This window comes from Onychostruthus taczanowskii, unplaced genomic scaffold (assembly GCF_017590055.1).
Source record: "Onychostruthus taczanowskii isolate IOZ18803 unplaced genomic scaffold, ASM1759005v1 scaffold238, whole genome shotgun sequence".
Lineage (NCBI taxonomy): Eukaryota > Metazoa > Chordata > Aves > Passeriformes > Passeridae > Onychostruthus > Onychostruthus taczanowskii.
In genome coordinates, this window is record NW_024499662.1 from 292,737 (window position 1) to 310,822 (window position 18,086).

Genomic DNA, 18,086 nt, shown 5'->3' on the forward strand with positions numbered 1-18,086 from the left:
GATGAAGCAGGGCAGGGCTCAGGCAGAGCAGGACAGGGCTCAGGCAGAGCAGGGCAGGGCTGAGGCAGGGCAGGGCAGGGCTGAGGCAGAGCAGCGATGAAGCAGGGCAGGGCTCAGGCAGAGCAGGGATGAAGCAGGGCAGGGATGAAGCAGAGCAGGGCTCAGGCAGAGCAGGACAGGGCTCAGGCAGAGCAGGGCAGGGCTGAGGCAGGGCAGGGGTGAGGCAGGGCTCAGGCAGAGCAGGGCTCAGGCAGAGCAGGGATGAAGCAGGGCAGGGATGAAGCAGGGCAGGGCTCAGGCAGAGCAGGGCAGGGCTGAGGCTCCCTCTCCAGGAGCTCAGCAGCACGGCAGGCAGGGATTGTATAAAAATGCCCATCCCTGCTGGAATGCTCAGAGTCACAGAGTCCTCACAGAGGGTGCTGGTGGCACCATCAGAACCTTTAACATTCCCCTTGGCAGGTACAGTCCCAGAGTCCTGCAGTGGTTTGGGTGGGAAGGGACTGTACCAGTCATCCAGTGCCACCCTGCCATGGCAGGGACACTGCCACTGTCCCAGGTGCTCCCAACCCCAGTGTCCAGCCTGGCCTTGGGCACTGCCAGGGATCCAGGGGCAGCCCCAGCTGCCTAGGGTGCCCTTCCTGGGGATTCTGCCTGGCTGGGTGCCCTGAGGAGGAATTTGGGTTCTGGCACAGCTGGAATGCAGCTGTGGCACAGCTGGGGTGCTGCAGTGGGCCCTGGCAGGGCCAACAGGGCAGGGGCAGTTGCCTGGGCTGGGTGAGGAGCTGGGGTTGGCATCAGTGGCAGATCCAGTGGACATCCCTGCTGTGGGACCTGCTGCAGAGCCAGGCTGGGAGCATGGGGAGGGTGAGGAAGGAGCCTCACAGGCCTGGCCTGACTTAAAACTGCGTCCAGTTCTGGCCCCTCAGTTTAGGAAGGATGTTGAGAGGCTTGGACACATCCAGAGGAGTGCAACAAGGCTGGTGAGGGGCTTGGAACACAAGCCCTGTGAGGAACGTTTGAGGGAATTTGGGTTGTTTAGCCTGGAGAAGAGGAGGCTCAGAGGTGACCCCATTGCTCTCTACAGCTCCCTGAAGGAGCTGGGGTTGTTTAGCCTGGAGAAGAGGAGGCTCAGAGGTGACCCCATTGCTCTCTACAGCTCCCTGAAGGAGCTGGGGTTGTTTAGCCTGGAGAAGAGGAGGCTCAGAGGTGACCCCATTGCTCTCTACAGCTCCCTGAAGGAGCTGGGGTTGTTTAGCCTGGAGAAGAGGAGGCTCAGAGGTGACCCCATTGCTCTCTACAGCTCCCTGAAGGAGCTGGGGTTGTTTAGCCTGGAGAAGAGGAGGCTCAGAGGTGACCCCATTGCTCTCTACAGCTCCCTGAAGGAGCTGGGGTTGTTTAGCCTGGAGAAGAGGAGGCTCAGAGGTGACCCCATTGCTCTCTACAGCTCCCTGAAGGAGCTGGGGTTGTTTAGCCTGGAGAAGAGGAGGCTCAGAGGTGACCCCATTGCTCTCTACAGCTCCCTGAAGGAGCTGGGGTTGTTTAGCCTGGAGAAGAGGAGGCTCAGAGGTGACCCCATTGCTCTCTACAGCTCCCTGAAGGAGCTGGGGTTGTTTAGCCTGGAGAAGAGGAGGCTCAGAGGTGACCCCATTGCTCTCTACAGCTCCCTGAAGGAGCTGGGGTTGTTTAGCCTGGAGAAGAGGAGGCTCAGAGGTGACCCCATTGCTCTCTACAGCTCCCTGAAGGAGCTGGGGTTGTTTAGCCTGGAGAAGAGGAGGCTCAGAGGTGACCCCATTGCTCTCTACAGCTCCCTGAAGGAGCTGGGGTTGTTTAGCCTGGAGAAGAGGAGGCTCAGAGGTGACCCCATTGCTCTCTACAGCTCCCTGAAGGAGCTGGGGTTGTTTAGCCTGGAGAAGAGGAGGCTCAGAGGTGACCCCATTGCTCTCTACAGCTCCCTGAAGGAGCTGGGGTTGTTTAGCCTGGAGAAGAGGAGGCTCAGAGGTGACCCCATTGCTCTCTACAGCTCCCTGAAGGAGCTGGGGTTGTTTAGCCTGGAGAAGAGGAGGCTCAGAGGTGACCCCATTGCTCTCTACAGCTCCCTGAAGGAGCTGGGGTTGTTTAGCCTGGAGAAGAGGAGGCTCAGAGGTGACCCCATTGCTCTCTACAGCTCCCTGAAGGAGCTGGGGTTGTTTAGCCTGGAGAAGAGGAGGCTCAGAGGTGACCCCATTGCTCTCTACAGCTCCCTGAAGGAGCTGGGGTTGTTTAGCCTGGAGAAGAGGAGGCTCAGAGGTGACCCCATTGCACTCTACAGCTCCCTGAAGGGAGGTTGCACACAGCTGGGGTCGGTCTCTTCCACTGACAGAAGCAGAGGACACACTCTCAGCTATGTCAGGGAAGGTGTAGGTTGGATATTAGGAAAAAAAAAATCCACTGAAAGAATAATGAAGCACTGGAATGCTCTTCCCAGGGAGGTGGTGGAATCAGCATCTCTGGGTGTGTTTAAAAAAGGCTGGACATGGCACTTGGTGCTACAGTCCAGATTCTGAGTTCAGGTATTGGGGCACAGGTTGGACTCGATGGTTTTAGAGGTCTCTTGCAACCTCATGATTCTGTGATTGTGTGCAACCAGTCCCCAGTTCTGCTTCCAGGGCTGTGACCATTCCTGGGTTTAAATCTCCTCTTAAAGGAGATTCAAAATCATACAGAAGGTTTTGCCCTTTTTCCTCCTGATGGAATTCAGGTGGAATGGCACAGGGGCTTGGGCAAGCTCCTCAGAAGCTGCTCCAGGAAAGAGTTTGGGGTTTGGGTGATTATAAACAGTGTCAGGGGGCAGGCCAAGTGTCTGGGGGCACCAGGAGAGATCTTTCCAAGCACAGGCTGTGTCCTGGGAGGGGGCACTGATGGCTTTGGGCACTGCTTTTTCTGGGAACTAATCCCAAGCTGAACTTTGATGTAAAATGCATGGCTGTTAAAGAGTGGAAGGGAGGGGGCTGAGGCTGTGACTTAGGGAGGAGGGAATTTCCAGGAGAGCTTTGCCCTGGGCTGATCCCCCAGTGTGGGCAGCAGGCGAGGGGGATTCTGTCCCGGGACAGTGGCAGTGTCCCTGCCATGGCTGGAGGTGGCACTGGCTGAGCTTTGAGGTCCCTTCCCACCCAAACCATTGTGGGTCCTGCTCCTCCAGACCCTTGTCCAAAGCCCCTCTCAGCTCTCTCAGAGCTCCCTTCAGGGGATTCCTGCTTTTCCAGCTCTCCCCACACTCATCCTGGGCTTTCCCCATCTCTGCATTTAACATGCCAGTCCAAATTCCCTGGCCAGCACGTTTAGTTCCAGCTCCTTGAAATGCTGGGAGTTACTGGAGAGGGTGGCTGCTGTTGTTTCCATGATTTCTGGGGCTCTGGGTGGTTGTTATTCCCATGATTTCTGGGGTTCTGGGTCTCTGGGGTGGTTGTTGTTGTTGTTCCCATGGTCTGTGGGGTGGCTGTTGTTATTCCCATGGTTTCTGGGGCTCTGGGGGGTTGTTCCCATGGTTTCTGGGCTCTGGGTGGTGTTGCTCCCATGGTTTCTGGGGCTCTGGGGGGTTGTTCCCATGGTTTCTGGGCTCTGGGTGGTGTTGCTCCCATGGTTTCTGGGGCTCTGGGGGGTTGTTCCCATGGTTTCTGGGCTCTGGGTGGTGTTGCTCCCATGGTTTCTGGGGCTCTGGGGGGTTGTTCCCATGGTTTCTGGGCTCTGGGTGGTGTTGCTCCCATGGTTTCTGGGGCTCTGGGGGGTTGTTCCCATGGTTTCTGGGCTCTGGGTGGTGTTGCTCCCATGGTTTCTGGGGCTCTGGGGGGTTGTTCCCATGGTTTCTGGGCTCTGGGTGGTGTTGCTCCCATGGTTTCTGGGGCTCTGGGGGGTTGTTCCCATGGTTTCTGGGCTCTGGGTGGTGTTGCTCCCATGGTTTCTGGGGCTCTGGGGGGTTGTTCCCATGGTTTCTGGGCTCTGGGTGGTGTTGCTCCCATGGTTTCTGGGGCTCTGGGGGGTTGTTCCCATGGTTTCTGGGCTCTGGGTGGTGTTGCTCCCATGGTTTCTGGGGCTCTGGGGGGTTGTTCCCATGGTTTCTGGGCTCTGGGTGGTGTTGCTCCCATGGTTTCTGGGGCTCTGGGGGGTTGTTCCCATGGTTTCTGGGCTCTGGGTGGTGTTGCTCCCATGGTTTCTGGGGCTCTGGGGGGTTGTTCCCATGGTTTCTGGGCTCTGGGTGGTGTTGCTCCCATGGTTTCTGGGGCTCTGGGGGGTTGTTCCCATGGTTTCTGGGCTCTGGGTGGTGTTGCTCCCATGGTTTCTGGGGCTCTGGGGGGTTGTTCCCATGGTTTCTGGGCTCTGGGTGGTGTTGCTCCCATGGTTTCTGGGGCTCTGGGGGGTTGTTCCCATGGTTTCTGGGCTCTGGGTGGTGTTGCTCCCATGGTTTCTGGGGCTCTGGGGGGTTGTTCCCATGGTTTCTGGGCTCTGGGTGGTGTTGCTCCCATGGTTTCTGGGGCTCTGGGGGGTTGTTCCCATGGTTTCTGGGCTCTGGGTGGTGTTGCTCCCATGGTTTCTGGGGCTCTGGGGGGTTGTTCCCATGGTTTCTGGGCTCTGGGTGGTGTTGCTCCCATGGTTTCTGGGGCTCTGGGGGGTTGTTCCCATGGTTTCTGGGCTCTGGGTGGTGTTGCTCCCATGGTTTCTGGGGCTCTGGGGGGTTGTTCCCATGGTTTCTGGGCTCTGGGTGGTGTTGCTCCCATGGTTTCTGGGGCTCTGGGGGGTTGTTCCCATGGTTTCTGGGCTCTGGGTGGTGTTGCTCCCATGGTTTCTGGGGCTCTGGGGGGTTGTTCCCATGGTTTCTGGGCTCTGGGTGGTGTTGCTCCCATGGTTTCTGGGGCTCTGGGGGGTTGTTCCCATGGTTTCTGGGCTCTGGGTGGTGTTGCTCCCATGGTTTCTGGGGCTCTGGGGGGTTGTTCCCATGGTTTCTGGGCTCTGGGTGGTGTTGCTCCCATGGTTTCTGGGGCTCTGGGTGTTGTTGTTCCCATGGTTTCTGTGGCTCTGGGTGTTGTTGTTCCATGGTTTCTGGGGCTCTGGGTGTTGTTATTCCCATGGTTTCTGGGGCTCTGGGTGTTGTTATTCCCATGGTTTCTGGAGTGGCTGTTGTTATTCCCATGGTTTCTGGGGTGGCTGTTGTTATTCCCATGGTTTCTGGGGCTCTGGGGGGTTGTTCCCATGGTTTCTGGGGCTCTGGGTGTTATTCCCATGGTTTCTGGGACTCTGGGGGTTGTTGTTCCCATGGTTTCTGGGGCTCTGGGTGTTGCTGCTCCGTGCCTGTGCAGCTCTCACAGGTGCCTTTCCCTGCAGTGAGGGCCATGGGAAGCTGACAGTGTTCTCAGTGAAAGCCATGCTGGCCACCATGTGTGGGGGGAAGATCCTGGACAAGCTCAGATGTGAGTACCCCGAGGAGTCCCAGCCTTTAGGGACTCTTTCCTTTCCTCTGTTTCTTGTTTTCAGTTCTGAAGGGTTTTATTTTGCTGATTTTGTGGTCTTCCTGCTGAGCTGGAGCTGTGCTGTGCAGAATTCCAGAGTCATTCAGGTGGGACAATCCCTCCCAGCCCACCGAGTCCAGGCTGTGCCCAGTCCCCACCTTGTCCCCAGAGCACTGGGTGCCACATCCAGACCTTCTGGGACGCCTCCAGGGATGTTTGTTCCATGCTCCTGGTTATCCCAGGACTGAGGAGCCTTCCCAAGCCCATTCCTTCAATTTAAGCTCTTGGGCACTTTAAATGGAGAACCTGAGGGCTGCTTTTCCCATGGGAATGTCCCAATTGTCACCATTTCCCTGCTTTGAGGCTGTTGGAGGCTCCTGTGACTCTCCTGCTCCCCCTGAGGCTCTCTGCACCTTCTCACTCTGTAATCCCAGCTGCTGGGGTAGAATCCCAGGATGGTTTGGGTTGGAAGGGACCTGGGACACTTCCCAGTGTCCAGGCTGCTGCCAGCCCTGTCCCTTGCCCTGAGCCCTGCTGCCCCCTGGGCTCTGAGCAGCTCTGGGGTGATGGAACTGACCCACACCCCAAACCCCACATCCTGCTGGACGAGCACACAGAGCAGCATTCCTCCAGCTGGACGCAAATCTGCTGCTGGAAAAGTTCTGGAAAACCCTGAGCAGGATGGGGAGCTGCAAACAGCTGCTCCTTCCTTCCCCTGTGGTGGGTGTGAAGCCCCCTCAGCCCCTGGCTGCTCCTGGAGCCACTTCCAGAGCAGGCACATCCACCAGGGCTCTCACAGGGAATGTTCCTGCCCAGCCATCTGCTCTGGGGAGGAGCAGCCTGCTTAAAAATGCTTAAAAAGTCTTAAAAACAGGATTGGGTAAATCTAGTCTCTAGGGACGAGGTGGGAAAGATTCTGACTGGATTTGGAAGGAATTGTTTTGTGTGTGGTTATAATTAGAAATTTCCACATGGCAAAAGCAGTCTTGCTGTTGGATATCATGGCCTGTAGGTTCTTTGGAGTTTTGTTTGCTTTATGAACTTTTTTCTTTAAACACCACTTGAGCCTTGCAGAAGTTTGGCATGTTTAACTTTTGGTCTGGATTTCTTCTGAGCATTATGATTCTGCTGCTTGGCTTTCCCCTTCTCCTTCCTGTTGGTTTTCCCAGCTTTTACAGAGACAGGACACCTGAGAGGTGTTTTAAAAGATTTTATTCTATTATCAGTCTTGGTGAATAGTGAGTTCAACTCAATGCCATTCCATCAGAAGCCAATCCATTTCTTGGTTACAATACCTTAGAAATGTTTTTTAGCTTATTAACTTTTGCCACACAGTGCTGCTGTTACTTCTAACACAAATCACCTCTGTTTTTTCTCCACATTGTCTTGCTGCAATGCATCTTTCACAGTTCTAATTCTACAAAATATCTGGCCTTGTTTTGTTCTTTACAAATCCATTTCCCACATCTCTCCCTGATTACTGACCCACTTCACCCCCAAAACCTCCTTGTCCAGAAGATCCCAGCCCGGCCTCCCTTCCCTGAGCAGGTTCCTGCAGATCCTGCCAGTTGTTTTTAGTGTGTTCTCATGCCATGGTCCCTGTGAGTGATGGGGACAGGACAGTGTCCTGGGAGTGGCACTGAGGGGCTGGGGGAGCTTCAGAGGGGCCCTTCCCTGGCTCTGGAATTTTCTGGGACGTGCTCTCCTTGTGGGGCTGTGCAAGGCAGGGATTCCAGGATCCCTGAGGATGGAAATCCCTCCCAGCCCATGCAGTCCCAGCTGTGCCCAGTGCCCACCTTGTCCCCAGAGCCCTGAGTGCCACCTCCAGCCCTTCCTGGGGCACCTCCAGGGTCTGAGCACCTTTTCCAAGGCAAAATTCCTCCTGATGTCCAGCCTAAGGCTGCTCCCTCTCATCCTCTCACCAGCTGCCCTTTGAAAGGTTATGATGCTTTTTTATTTATTCATTTTTCTTTATTATATCCTGCTTTTTATCATTTCCAATTTCACCGCCAGTTCCCCGTGTGGAAGTTTCCCACCTTGACAATAAATCCACTTTTTAACCTGCAAGGGAGGTTTTGAATTTCCCCTTGGCACAGCCTGGGCTGTTGTCTCTCATTTTCAGATTTCCATAGCTTGGATTTCTTTCTCTTGAGGATCCCTTCACTGCTGCTGCCTGCTCAGCTCAGGTGAATGTCCTGAGCACACCCAGGAGGTTTCAGCCCATTTTAAATGCAATTGTGTCGTGGCCCTGCTGTGTCCTATCCTTCCCACCCTGCCAGGTTCATTGCAGACCTGCAGCTCCTGTGCAGAGGATTCTGCTCCAGAATGGATTCTGGAATTTTGGCTCTCTAATTTCAGTTGTTCCCATTGTTTTCGTTTTGTGTGCATTTTCATCCTGACTTTTCTTCCACATTCAGTTTCTAGGTTAAGTCTAATTTTTCTGGCTGGCTTTTTTTCCTAAAATACACAAATGCAGCATTTTAAATATTTTTAAATTTTTTTCTCCTAATATGTTTTCTTTTATAACATTATTCAAGAGACTTTCAGTTCAAGCTGCTCTGTTCAGTCAGTGATACAGATTCCAGGTATCTTCATCCCTCTTAACTAAGGCATTGCAGGCTTCTTCCTGAGCTCATTCTTTCAGGAAATTGGGATAATTCCTCCAGTTTACTGGAAATGTGCCTCTCTGAAAGTGCCTTTTTTTCTGAAGCTGGTTTTGATCACTGGAATGAAGGTTGTTTTCTGCCAGCATGAGCTTTTTGATGTTTAATTACCGCTGGTGCCTGAAATAACAGCAGGGAGGGTTCGGTGCCACGGAGGAGATCTGGGATCTGTCACACCCTGGGGAATTCTAGGTTGTGTTCCCATGGGTGAAACCCCCCTGTGGAGCATGCCTGACTCTGGGTGTGCCTCAGCTGGCTGTGTGAGATCTCTCCAAGGAGATTCTGGATCCCAGGACAGTTCTGTTTGCTGGGATTTTGTCCTGCTCTCGTGCTCTCTGCACCCTGCCCCTGGGGCTGGAGCTCTGGGGAGGGGGCCAGGGACCCCAGGGCTCAGGGAGTGGGGCACCTGCAGCACCTCCCTCTTCTCCCTCCATCCTTACAAACATTAGGGCACATCTGCTCAGCCCCTTTTTGCTCTCAGGAGCACATCTGTCCCCACAGAGCTGCTTAAAAAGGGTGAACTCCTCTCATCACAAATGGTCTCAGAATCCCAGAATGGTTTGGGCTGGAAGGGACCTTAAATCCCACCCCATTGAATCCCACCCCATAGAATCCCACCACATTGAATCCCACCCCATTGAATCCCACCCCATTGAATCCCACCCCATTGAATCCCACCCCATTAAATCCCACCTCATTAAATCCCACCCCATTGAATCCCACCCCATTGAATCCCACCCCATAGAATCCCACCCCATAGAATCCCACCACATTGAGCTGGATAAATCCCAGGCTGGGCTGGGATGGAGGGAAAGGGATTGGGAGCCCTGAGCTGGATCAATCCCAGGCTGGAGGAAAAGGGATTGGGAGCCCTGAGCTGGATCAATCCTGGGCTGGAGGAAAAGGGATTGGGAGCCCTGAGCTGGATCAATCCCGGGCTGGAGGAAAAGGGATTGGGAGCCCCGAGCTGGATAAATCCCGGGCTGGAGGGAAGGGGATTGGGAGCCCTGAGCTGGATCAATCCCGGGCTGGAGGAAAAGGGATTGGGAGCCCCGAGCTGGATCGATCCCGGGCTGGAGGGAAAGGGATTGGGAGCCCCGAGCTGGATAAATCCCGGGCTGGAGGGAAGGGGATTGGGAGCCCTGAGCTGGATCAATCCCGTCCTGGCAGCAGCGCCGTCGGGGACACCCCTCGGGGTGCAGGGGGCTGTGCCCGCAGTGATCCCATATTTACGGGGGGGTTTATTGTATTTTCTTACAGATATTTTCTCTCAGATCTCAGATTCCAACGGGCTGCTGGTTTTCCCCAAGTTTGAGCAGTTCCTGCGGGAGGTGCTGAAGCTGCCCACGGCCGTGTTCGAGGGGCCCTCCTTCGGCTACACCGAGCACTCGGTGCGCACCTGCTTCCCCCAGCAGGTAGGGGCGGGACTGGGACTGGGATTTGGGGATTTGGGGTCGGGATTTGGGGTCGGGGATCTGGGGTCGGGGATTGGAGATTGGGATTTGGGGTCTGGGATTTGGGACTGGGGATTTGGAGTCTGGGATTTGGGATCGGGAATTAGAGGTCTGGGATTTGGGATCGGGGATTGGGGATTGGGCTTTGGGGTCAGGGACTTGGGGTCTGGGATTGGGGATTTGGGGATTGGGATTTGGGGTCTGGGATTTGGGACTGGGGATTTGGAGTCTGGGATTTGGGATCGGGAATTAGAGGTCTGGGATTTGGGATCGGGGATTGGGGATTGGGCTTTGGGGTCAGGGACTTGGGGTCTGGGATTGGGGATTTGGGGATTGGGATTTGGGGTCTGGGATTTGGGACTGGGGATTTGGAGTCTGGGATTTGGGATCGGGAATTAGAGGTCTGGGATTTGGGATCGGGGATTGGGGATTGGGCTTTGGGGTCAGGGACTTGGGGTCTGGGATTGGGGATTTGGGGATTGGGATTTGGGGTCTGGGATTTGGGACTGGGGATTTGGAGTCTGGGATTTGGGATCGGGAATTAGAGGTCTGGGATTTGGGATCGGGGATTGGGGATTGGGCTTTGGGGTCAGGGACTTGGGGTCTGGGATTGGGGATTTGGGGATTGGGATTTGGGGTCTGGGATTTGGGACTGGGGATTTGGAGTCTGGGATTTGGGATCGGGAATTAGAGGTCTGGGATTTGGGATCGGGGATTGGGGATTGGGCTTTGGGGTCAGGGACTTGGGGTCTGGGATTGGGGATTTGGGGATTGGGATTTGGGGTCTGGGATTTGGGACTGGGGATTTGGAGTCTGGGATTTGGGATCGGGAATTAGAGGTCTGGGATTTGGGATCGGGGATTGGGGATTGGGCTTTGGGGTCAGGGACTTGGGGTCTGGGATTGGGGATTTGGGGATTGGGATTTGGGGTCTGGGATTTGGGACTGGGGATTTGGAGTCTGGGATTTGGGATCGGGAATTAGAGGTCTGGGATTTGGGATCGGGGATTGGGGATTGGGCTTTGGGGTCAGGGACTTGGGGTCTGGGATTGGGGATTTGGGGATTGGGATTTGGGGTCTGGGATTTGGGACTGGGGATTTGGAGTCTGGGATTTGGGATCGGGAATTAGAGGTCTGGGATTTGGGATCGGGGATTGGGGATTGGGCTTTGGGGTCAGGGACTTGGGGTCTGGGATTGGGGATTGGGGAGTTGGGGATTGGGGATTTGGAGTCTGGGGTCAGGGATTTGGGGTCGGGGATTTGGGGTCTGGGATTGGGGATTGGGATTTGGGGTCTGGGATTTGGGGATTGGGAGTCGGGATTTGGGGGTTGGGATTTGGGAATTGGGGATTTGAGATCAGGGATTTGGGGTCTGGGGTTGGGGATTGGGATTTGGGGATTGGGAATTTGGGGATTTGGGGTCGGGATTTGGGGATTGGGATTTGGGAATTGGGGATTGGGATTCAGGGATTTGGGGTCTGGGGTTGGGGATTGGGATTTGGGGATTGGGAATTTGGGGATTTGGGGTCGGGATTTGGGGATTGGGATTTGGGAATTGGGGATTGGGATTCAGGGATTTGGGGTCTGGGGTTGGGGATTGGGATTTGGGGATTGGGAATTTGGGGATTTGGGGTCGGGATTTGGGGATTGGGATTTGGGAATTGGGGATTGGGATTCAGGGATTTGGGGTCTGGGGTTGGGGATTGGGATTTGGGGATTGGGAATTTGGGGATTTGGGGTCGGGATTTGGGGATTGGGATTTGGGAATTGGGGATTGGGATTCAGGGATTTGGGGTCTGGGGTTGGGGATTGGGATTTGGGGATTGGGAATTTGGGGATTTGGGGTCGGGATTTGGGGATTGGGATTTGGGAATTGGGGATTGGGATTCAGGGATTTGGGGTCTGGGGTTGGGGATTGGGATTTGGGGATTGGGAATTTGGGGATTTGGGGTCGGGATTTGGGGATTGGGATTTGGGAATTGGGGATTGGGATTCAGGGATTTGGGGTCTGGGGTTGGGGATTGGGATTTGGGGATTGGGAATTTGGGGATTTGGGGTCGGGATTTGGGGATTGGGATTTGGGAATTGGGGATTGGGATTCAGGGATTTGGGGTCTGGGGTTGGGGATTGGGATTTGGGGATTGGGAATTTGGGGATTTGGGGTCGGGATTTGGGGATTGGGATTTGGGAATTGGGGATTGGGATTCAGGGATTTGGGGTCTGGGGTTGGGGATTGGGATTTGGGGATTGGGAATTTGGGGATTTGGGGTCGGGATTTGGGGATTGGGATTTGGGAATTGGGGATTGGGATTCAGGGATTTGGGGTCTGGGGTTGGGGATTGGGATTTGGGGATTGGGAATTTGGGGATTTGGGGTCGGGATTTGGGGATTGGGATTTGGGAATTGGGGATTGGGATTCAGGGATTTGGGGTCTGGGGTTGGGGATTGGGATTTGGGGATTGGGAATTTGGGGATTTGGGGTCGGGATTTGGGGATTGGGATTTGGGAATTGGGGATTGGGATTCAGGGATTTGGGGTCTGGGGTTGGGGATTGGGATTTGGGGATTGGGAATTTGGGGATTTGGGGTCGGGATTTGGGGATTGGGATTTGGGAATTGGGGATTGGGATTCAGGGATTTGGGGTCTGGGGTTGGGGATTGGGATTTGGGGATTGGGAATTTGGGGATTTGGGGTCGGGATTTGGGGATTGGGATTTGGGAATTGGGGATTGGGATTCAGGGATTTGGGGTCTGGGGTTGGGGATTGGGATTTGGGGATTGGGAATTTGGGGATTTGGGGTCGGGATTTGGGGATTGGGATTTGGGAATTGGGGATTGGGATTCAGGGATTTGGGGTCTGGGGTTGGGGATTGGGATTTGGGGATTGGGAATTTGGGGATTTGGGGTCGGGATTTGGGGATTGGGATTTGGGAATTGGGGATTGGGATTCAGGGATTTGGGGTCTGGGGTTGGGGATTGGGATTTGGGGATTGGGAATTTGGGGATTTGGGGTCGGGATTTGGGGATTGGGATTTGGGAATTGGGGATTGGGATTCAGGGATTTGGGGTCTGGGGTTGGGGATTGGGATTTGGGGATTGGGAATTTGGGGATTTGGGGTCGGGATTTGGGGATTGGGATTTGGGAATTGGGGATTGGGATTCAGGGATTTGGGGTCTGGGGTTGGGGATTGGGATTTGGGGATTGGGAATTTGGGGATTTGGGGTCGGGATTTGGGGATTGGGATTTGGGAATTGGGGATTGGGATTCAGGGATTTGGGGTCTGGGGTTGGGGATTGGGATTTGGGGATTGGGAATTTGGGGATTTGGGGTCGGGATTTGGGGATTGGGATTTGGGAATTGGGGATTGGGATTCAGGGATTTGGGGTCTGGGGTTGGGGGTCTGGGATTTGGGGATTGGGGATTGGGATTTGGGGTCTGGGATTTGGGGATTGGGGATTGGGATTTGGGATTGGGGATTTGGGATTGGGGATTTGAGGTCTGGGATTGGGATTTGGGATTGGGGATTTGGGATTGGGGATTTGAGGTCTGGGATTGGGATTTGGGATTGGGGATTGGGGATTTGGGGTCTGGGATGGGGATCAGGGATTGGGGATTGGGGTCTGGGATTGGGGATTGGGATTTGGGGTCTGGGATTGGGATTTGGGGTTGGGGATTTGGGGTCTGGGATTTGGGGTCTGGGATTTGGGGATTGGGATTTGGGATTGGGGATTTGGGGTCTGGGATTGGGGATTTGGGGTCTGGGATTGGGGATCAGGGATTGGGACTGGGGCCTGGGATTGGGAGTCTGGGATTTGGAGATTGGGGATCGGGGATTTGGGGATCTGGATTGGGGGTCTGAGATTTCAGGATCTGGGATTTGGAGATTGGGGATCTGGGATTGGGGGTCGGGGATTGGGGATTTGGGGTTGGGGGTCTGCAATTTGGGGTCTAGGACTGGGGATCAGGGATTCAGGACTGGGGGTCTGGGATTGGGAGTGTGGGATTTGGGGTGTGGGATTTGGGGATCGGAGGTTTGGGGATCCGGGATTTGGGGTCTGGGATCAGGGATTGGGGTCTGGGACTGGGGATTTAGGATTTGGGATTTGGGGTCTGGGGATTCTGGATTTGGGGTATAGGATTCAGGATTTGCAATCAGGGATCGGGGGTCTGGGATCAGGTATTGGGGATCTGGGATTGGGGATTGGAATCAGCAATCTGGGATCAGGGATTATGGATCTGGGATTAGAGATCAGGGATTTGGGGTTTAGGATTCAGGATTTGCAATCAGGGATCGGGAATTGGGGATCTAGGATCTAGGGTCTGGGATTTGGGGTTTGGAATTCAGGATTTGGGATTCCCGGGGCATCGGGGCTGGGGGTCACTGGGGTCCCCTGTACAGCCCAAGCACTTTGAAACAGTCCAAAATTAGCAACTGAAGGATTTTCTGTCATTTCAGCTGATTCCCCTCCTCGAGGGGCCTCCCCTGTTCCCCATCAGAACACTAGGGATGGCTCATTTCTATCCCAAAACACAAACCATGCCATTTTTACTATTTCCCCTTGATTTTTCAGAGTTTTTTCACTGTGTTAAGGCAATTAGTTTAACAAGTCACTTCCAGGGTCTGTTCAAAAGAAACACCTTCTGTGCACCAGTTTATTTTTAAACCCATTGCAGTTGTATTTTAATTGTTCCAATGATTTGTTTCTCTTTTGGGGTAATGTAAATAATATAACTAATCCTTAAATCAACTGTAAACATGAACTTGATTGATCTTAGGCCTTCAATTAAATGTTTAGACTCTGGGCATGATGATGCTCCAGCAGAAACATTTCTGCAGCATTTGATGTAAAATTTATAGTGACTAAACATAAGTTAATTAGCAATTAGCATATTTGGAATATGGCACAGTAGGAAACAGCCTTTGATTTCAGAATCAATGTGGCTCCAGATTTACATCTGATCTTGGGAATTGGGAATTGTTCCCTGGCAGGGTGGGCAGGCCCTGGCACAGCTGGGGCTGCCCCTGCATCCCTGGCAGTGCCCAAGGCCAGGTTGGACATTGGGACTTAAAAAAAGTGTAAACTCCTCTCACCAAAAATGTTTTCAGAATCCCAGAATGGTTTGGGTTGGGAGGGAGCTTAAATCCCAGCCAGTGCCACCCCTGCCATGGCAGGGACACTGTCACTGCCCCAGGGTGTCCCAGTGTCCAGCCTGGCCTTGGGCACTGCCAGGGATGCAGGGGCAGTGGCAGTGTCCCTACCATGGCAGGGCTGCCCCTGGGTGGTTTTTAAGATCCCTTCCCACCCCAGGCATTCCCTGATCCCACGACTGTGGCAGTCCAGGAGTATTCCTGGCAGGCACAAAGGGAGAAGTTGCCAGGCTGGAGAAGCCCTGGTGGTGGGAAATGCGCGTGTGGCTCTGCCCTCCAGCGCTGCCTGTGTTCTCCCTGCAGAAGAAGGTGATGCTGAACATGTTCCTGGACACGCTGATGGCTGACCCTCCTCCCCAGTGCCTTGTGTGGCTGCCCCTCATGCACAGACTGGCCCACGTCGAGAATGGTGAGTGCAAGATTCACACAGGTGGGAGGGCTCTGTCCTTGCTCTGGGCCAGCACCTTGTGCCTTCGTCAGTGCTGGCCCAGAGCATCCCAGAGCTGGTCAGAGCTGGGAGCGTGGGGCTGGCTGGCTGTGAAAGCAGCAGCACTGCAAACCCCAGGGATTCTAGTTAGTGGAAGAAAAATGGCATTTCTGAGTGTTCCAGAGGCTGAGGGAGCTGGGAAGGGAATGGAGGCCCAGGAGAGGCTGAGGGAGCTGGGAAGGGAATGGAGCCCCAGGAGAGGCTGAGGGAGCTGGGAAGGGAATGGAGCCCCAGGAGAGGCTGAGGGAGCTGGGAAGGGAATGGAGCCCCAGGAGAGGCTGAGGGAGCTGGGAAGGGAATGGAGCCCCAGGAGAGGCTGAGGGAGCTGGGAAGGGGCTCAGCCTGGAGAAAAGGAGGCTCAGGGGGGACCTTGTGGCTCTGCACAACTCCCTGACAGGAGGGGACAGCCAGGGGGGGTCGGGCTCTGCTGCCAGGGAACAGGGACAGGACAAGGGGAAATGGCCTCAGGCTGGGCCAGGGCAGGCTCAGGGTGGACACCAGGAGGAATTTCCCCATGGAAAGGGTGCTCAGGCCTTGGCAGGGGCTGCCCAGGGAGGTTTGGAGTGCCCATCCCTGGAGGTGTCACCTGGATGTGGCACTGAGTGCCCTGGGCTGGGGACAAGGTGGGGACTGGGCACAGCTGGCACTCCATGGGCTGGGAGGGATTTTTGAGTTAATTTTGATGATGGCAATTTCCCAGGGTCGAGTCCTGTGGGAAATCATGCCCAGGAGGTGAGGAGGTGGATCTGGGTAAAATGTTGGTGAACTCCAGGGCAAAAGGGGGATCCTGGTTTGATCCAGGAGCAGGAGGAGACCAGCTGGGGCTGCTCCCCTTCACTGGGGTCTTTCCTGTCCAAAGCTAAACTGTGGCCCTTGCAGAAAAATGAACACAAACAGAAATAACACCACAAGAAAAACCCCACAAACAAAATCCTAAACAAACCAACCCCACAAAAACCTAAACAAACAAAACCCAATGAAGAAAAAAACCAGAAAATAAAAACCACAAACGAAAACCCAACAAAACAACCAAAAAACCCAAAGCAAGACATTGCTTCCCTTCATCAGGAAATCAGGTTATTATTCCTTCCCTCATCAGGAAATCAGGGTTTGGGTTATTATTCCTTCCCTCATCAGAAAATCAGGGTTTGGGTTATTATTCCTCCCCTCATCAGGAAATCAGGGTTTGGGTTATTATTCCTTCCCTCATCAGGAAATCAGGGTTTGGGTTATTATTCCTTCCCTCCTCATCAGGAAATCAGGGTTTGGGTTATTATTCCTTCCCTGTGCAGGAAATCAGGGTTTGGGTTATTATTCCTTCCCTCCTCATCAGGAAATCAGGGTTTGGGTTCTGTGCTGCCTCTGTGCCCTTTTATCAGCAGCAATCTCTGGTGCCTGCACGGAGCCAGGGAGGGGAAGGGACAGCTCTGACAAGGTGGGGGAGGACTTCTCATGGAGCCAGGCTGGGAGAATGGGAATGTTCACCTGGAGAGGAGAAGGATCCAGGGAGAGCTCAGAGCCCCTGGCAGGGCCTGGAGGGGCTCCAGGAGAGCTGCAGAGGGACTGGGGACAAGGATGGAGGGACAGGAGCCAGGGAATGGCTCCCACTGCCAGAGGGCAGGGCTGGATGGGAGATTGGGAATTGGGAATTGTTCCCTGGCAGGGTGGGCAGGCCCTGGTTCTGTTTTGTCCCTCATTTCAGGATGCATTTGCCATGGGGAGGTCTCATCTCCTTCCCCTCATGCTCACATTCCTCTTTGGTTTCTTCCCAAAGCTTCAGTGGAGCGGGATTGTCCATGGTAGGACAGGGAAGAAACATTTACTGGTGTTTATTTTGGCCCAGCCCTGATGGTGCTGTGCAAATCAGACTGCTCTGAGTTCTCTGCATGTTCACACTCACTGGGGATTCCTCACTGGGAGCTGTGGAGGTGCAGGAGGGAGGGGCAAAGGGGGTTTGGACCAGGAATTGTCCTTTTTGAAGAGGTGACTCAGGGCCCCAGGGATCTCCTTAGGCACAATCCAGCCAAATCCTCCTGGTGTGCTGCAGCTTTGTTGTAAGTTAATTAGCAATTAGTGTATTGGAATGTGGCACAGTAGGAAACAGCCTTTGATTTCAGTATCAATGAGACTCCAGATTTACATCTGATCTTGGGAATGAGGAATTGTTCCCTGGCAGGGTGGGCAGGCCCTGGCACAGGGTGCCCAGAGCAGCTGGGGCTGCCCCTGCATCCCTGGCAGTGCCAAGGCCAGGCTGGACACTGGGACAGTGGACAGACAGACCCCCCCCTGAGCTCAGGACTTCCCTGGGGAGCTCTGAGTGTGCTCAGGAGGGAAACCTCTACAGAAGGAAAACTGGGAGAACCTGTCAGCTGGAACTGCTGTGTCACCATCAGCTTCATCTGGGGGTTAATGGAACCAAAATTCCCTGCTCTGCCCTCAAAACCCTGCCCAGACCCCGAGTGCTGAAGGAGCTGGGGGGGATCTGCAAGCTCCAGTGAAATGGGGTGTTCCAGCTTTACCAAAAATTCATTTTCTTTGTTTTTCTGCCAGTCTTCCACCCCGTGGAGTGCTCGTACTGCCACTGTGAGAGCATGATGGGCTTCCGGTACCGGTGCCAGCAGTGCCACAACTACCAGCTGTGCCAGAACTGCTTCTGGAGGGGCCACGCCAGCGGCCCCCACAGCAACCAGCACCAGATGAAGGAGCACTCCTCCTGGGTAAGGGCTTCTCCTGGATAATGGCTTCTCCTGGGTAAGGGCTTCTCCTGGGTCAGGGCACTGCTCCTGGGTAAGGGCTTCTCCTGGGCAGGGACATTCCTCCTGGGGAAGGGCTTCTCCTGGGCAGGGCACTGCTC

General features: G+C 54.5%; 1 protein-coding gene across 1 annotated transcript in view; it reads left to right on the forward strand.

Moving 5' to 3' along the window:
- Positions 1-18,086, forward strand: part of DTNB (dystrobrevin beta) — a 48,484-nt gene that overhangs the window by 25,101 nt on the left and 5,297 nt on the right. Inside the window, exons 6-9 of the mRNA XM_041405603.1 lie at positions 5,356-5,441; positions 9,404-9,558; positions 15,049-15,154; positions 17,783-17,949. Coding sequence (XP_041261537.1) covers positions 5,356-5,441; positions 9,404-9,558; positions 15,049-15,154; positions 17,783-17,949 — 514 coding nt within the window. The remainder of the gene's footprint in view (positions 1-5,355; positions 5,442-9,403; positions 9,559-15,048; positions 15,155-17,782; positions 17,950-18,086) is intronic.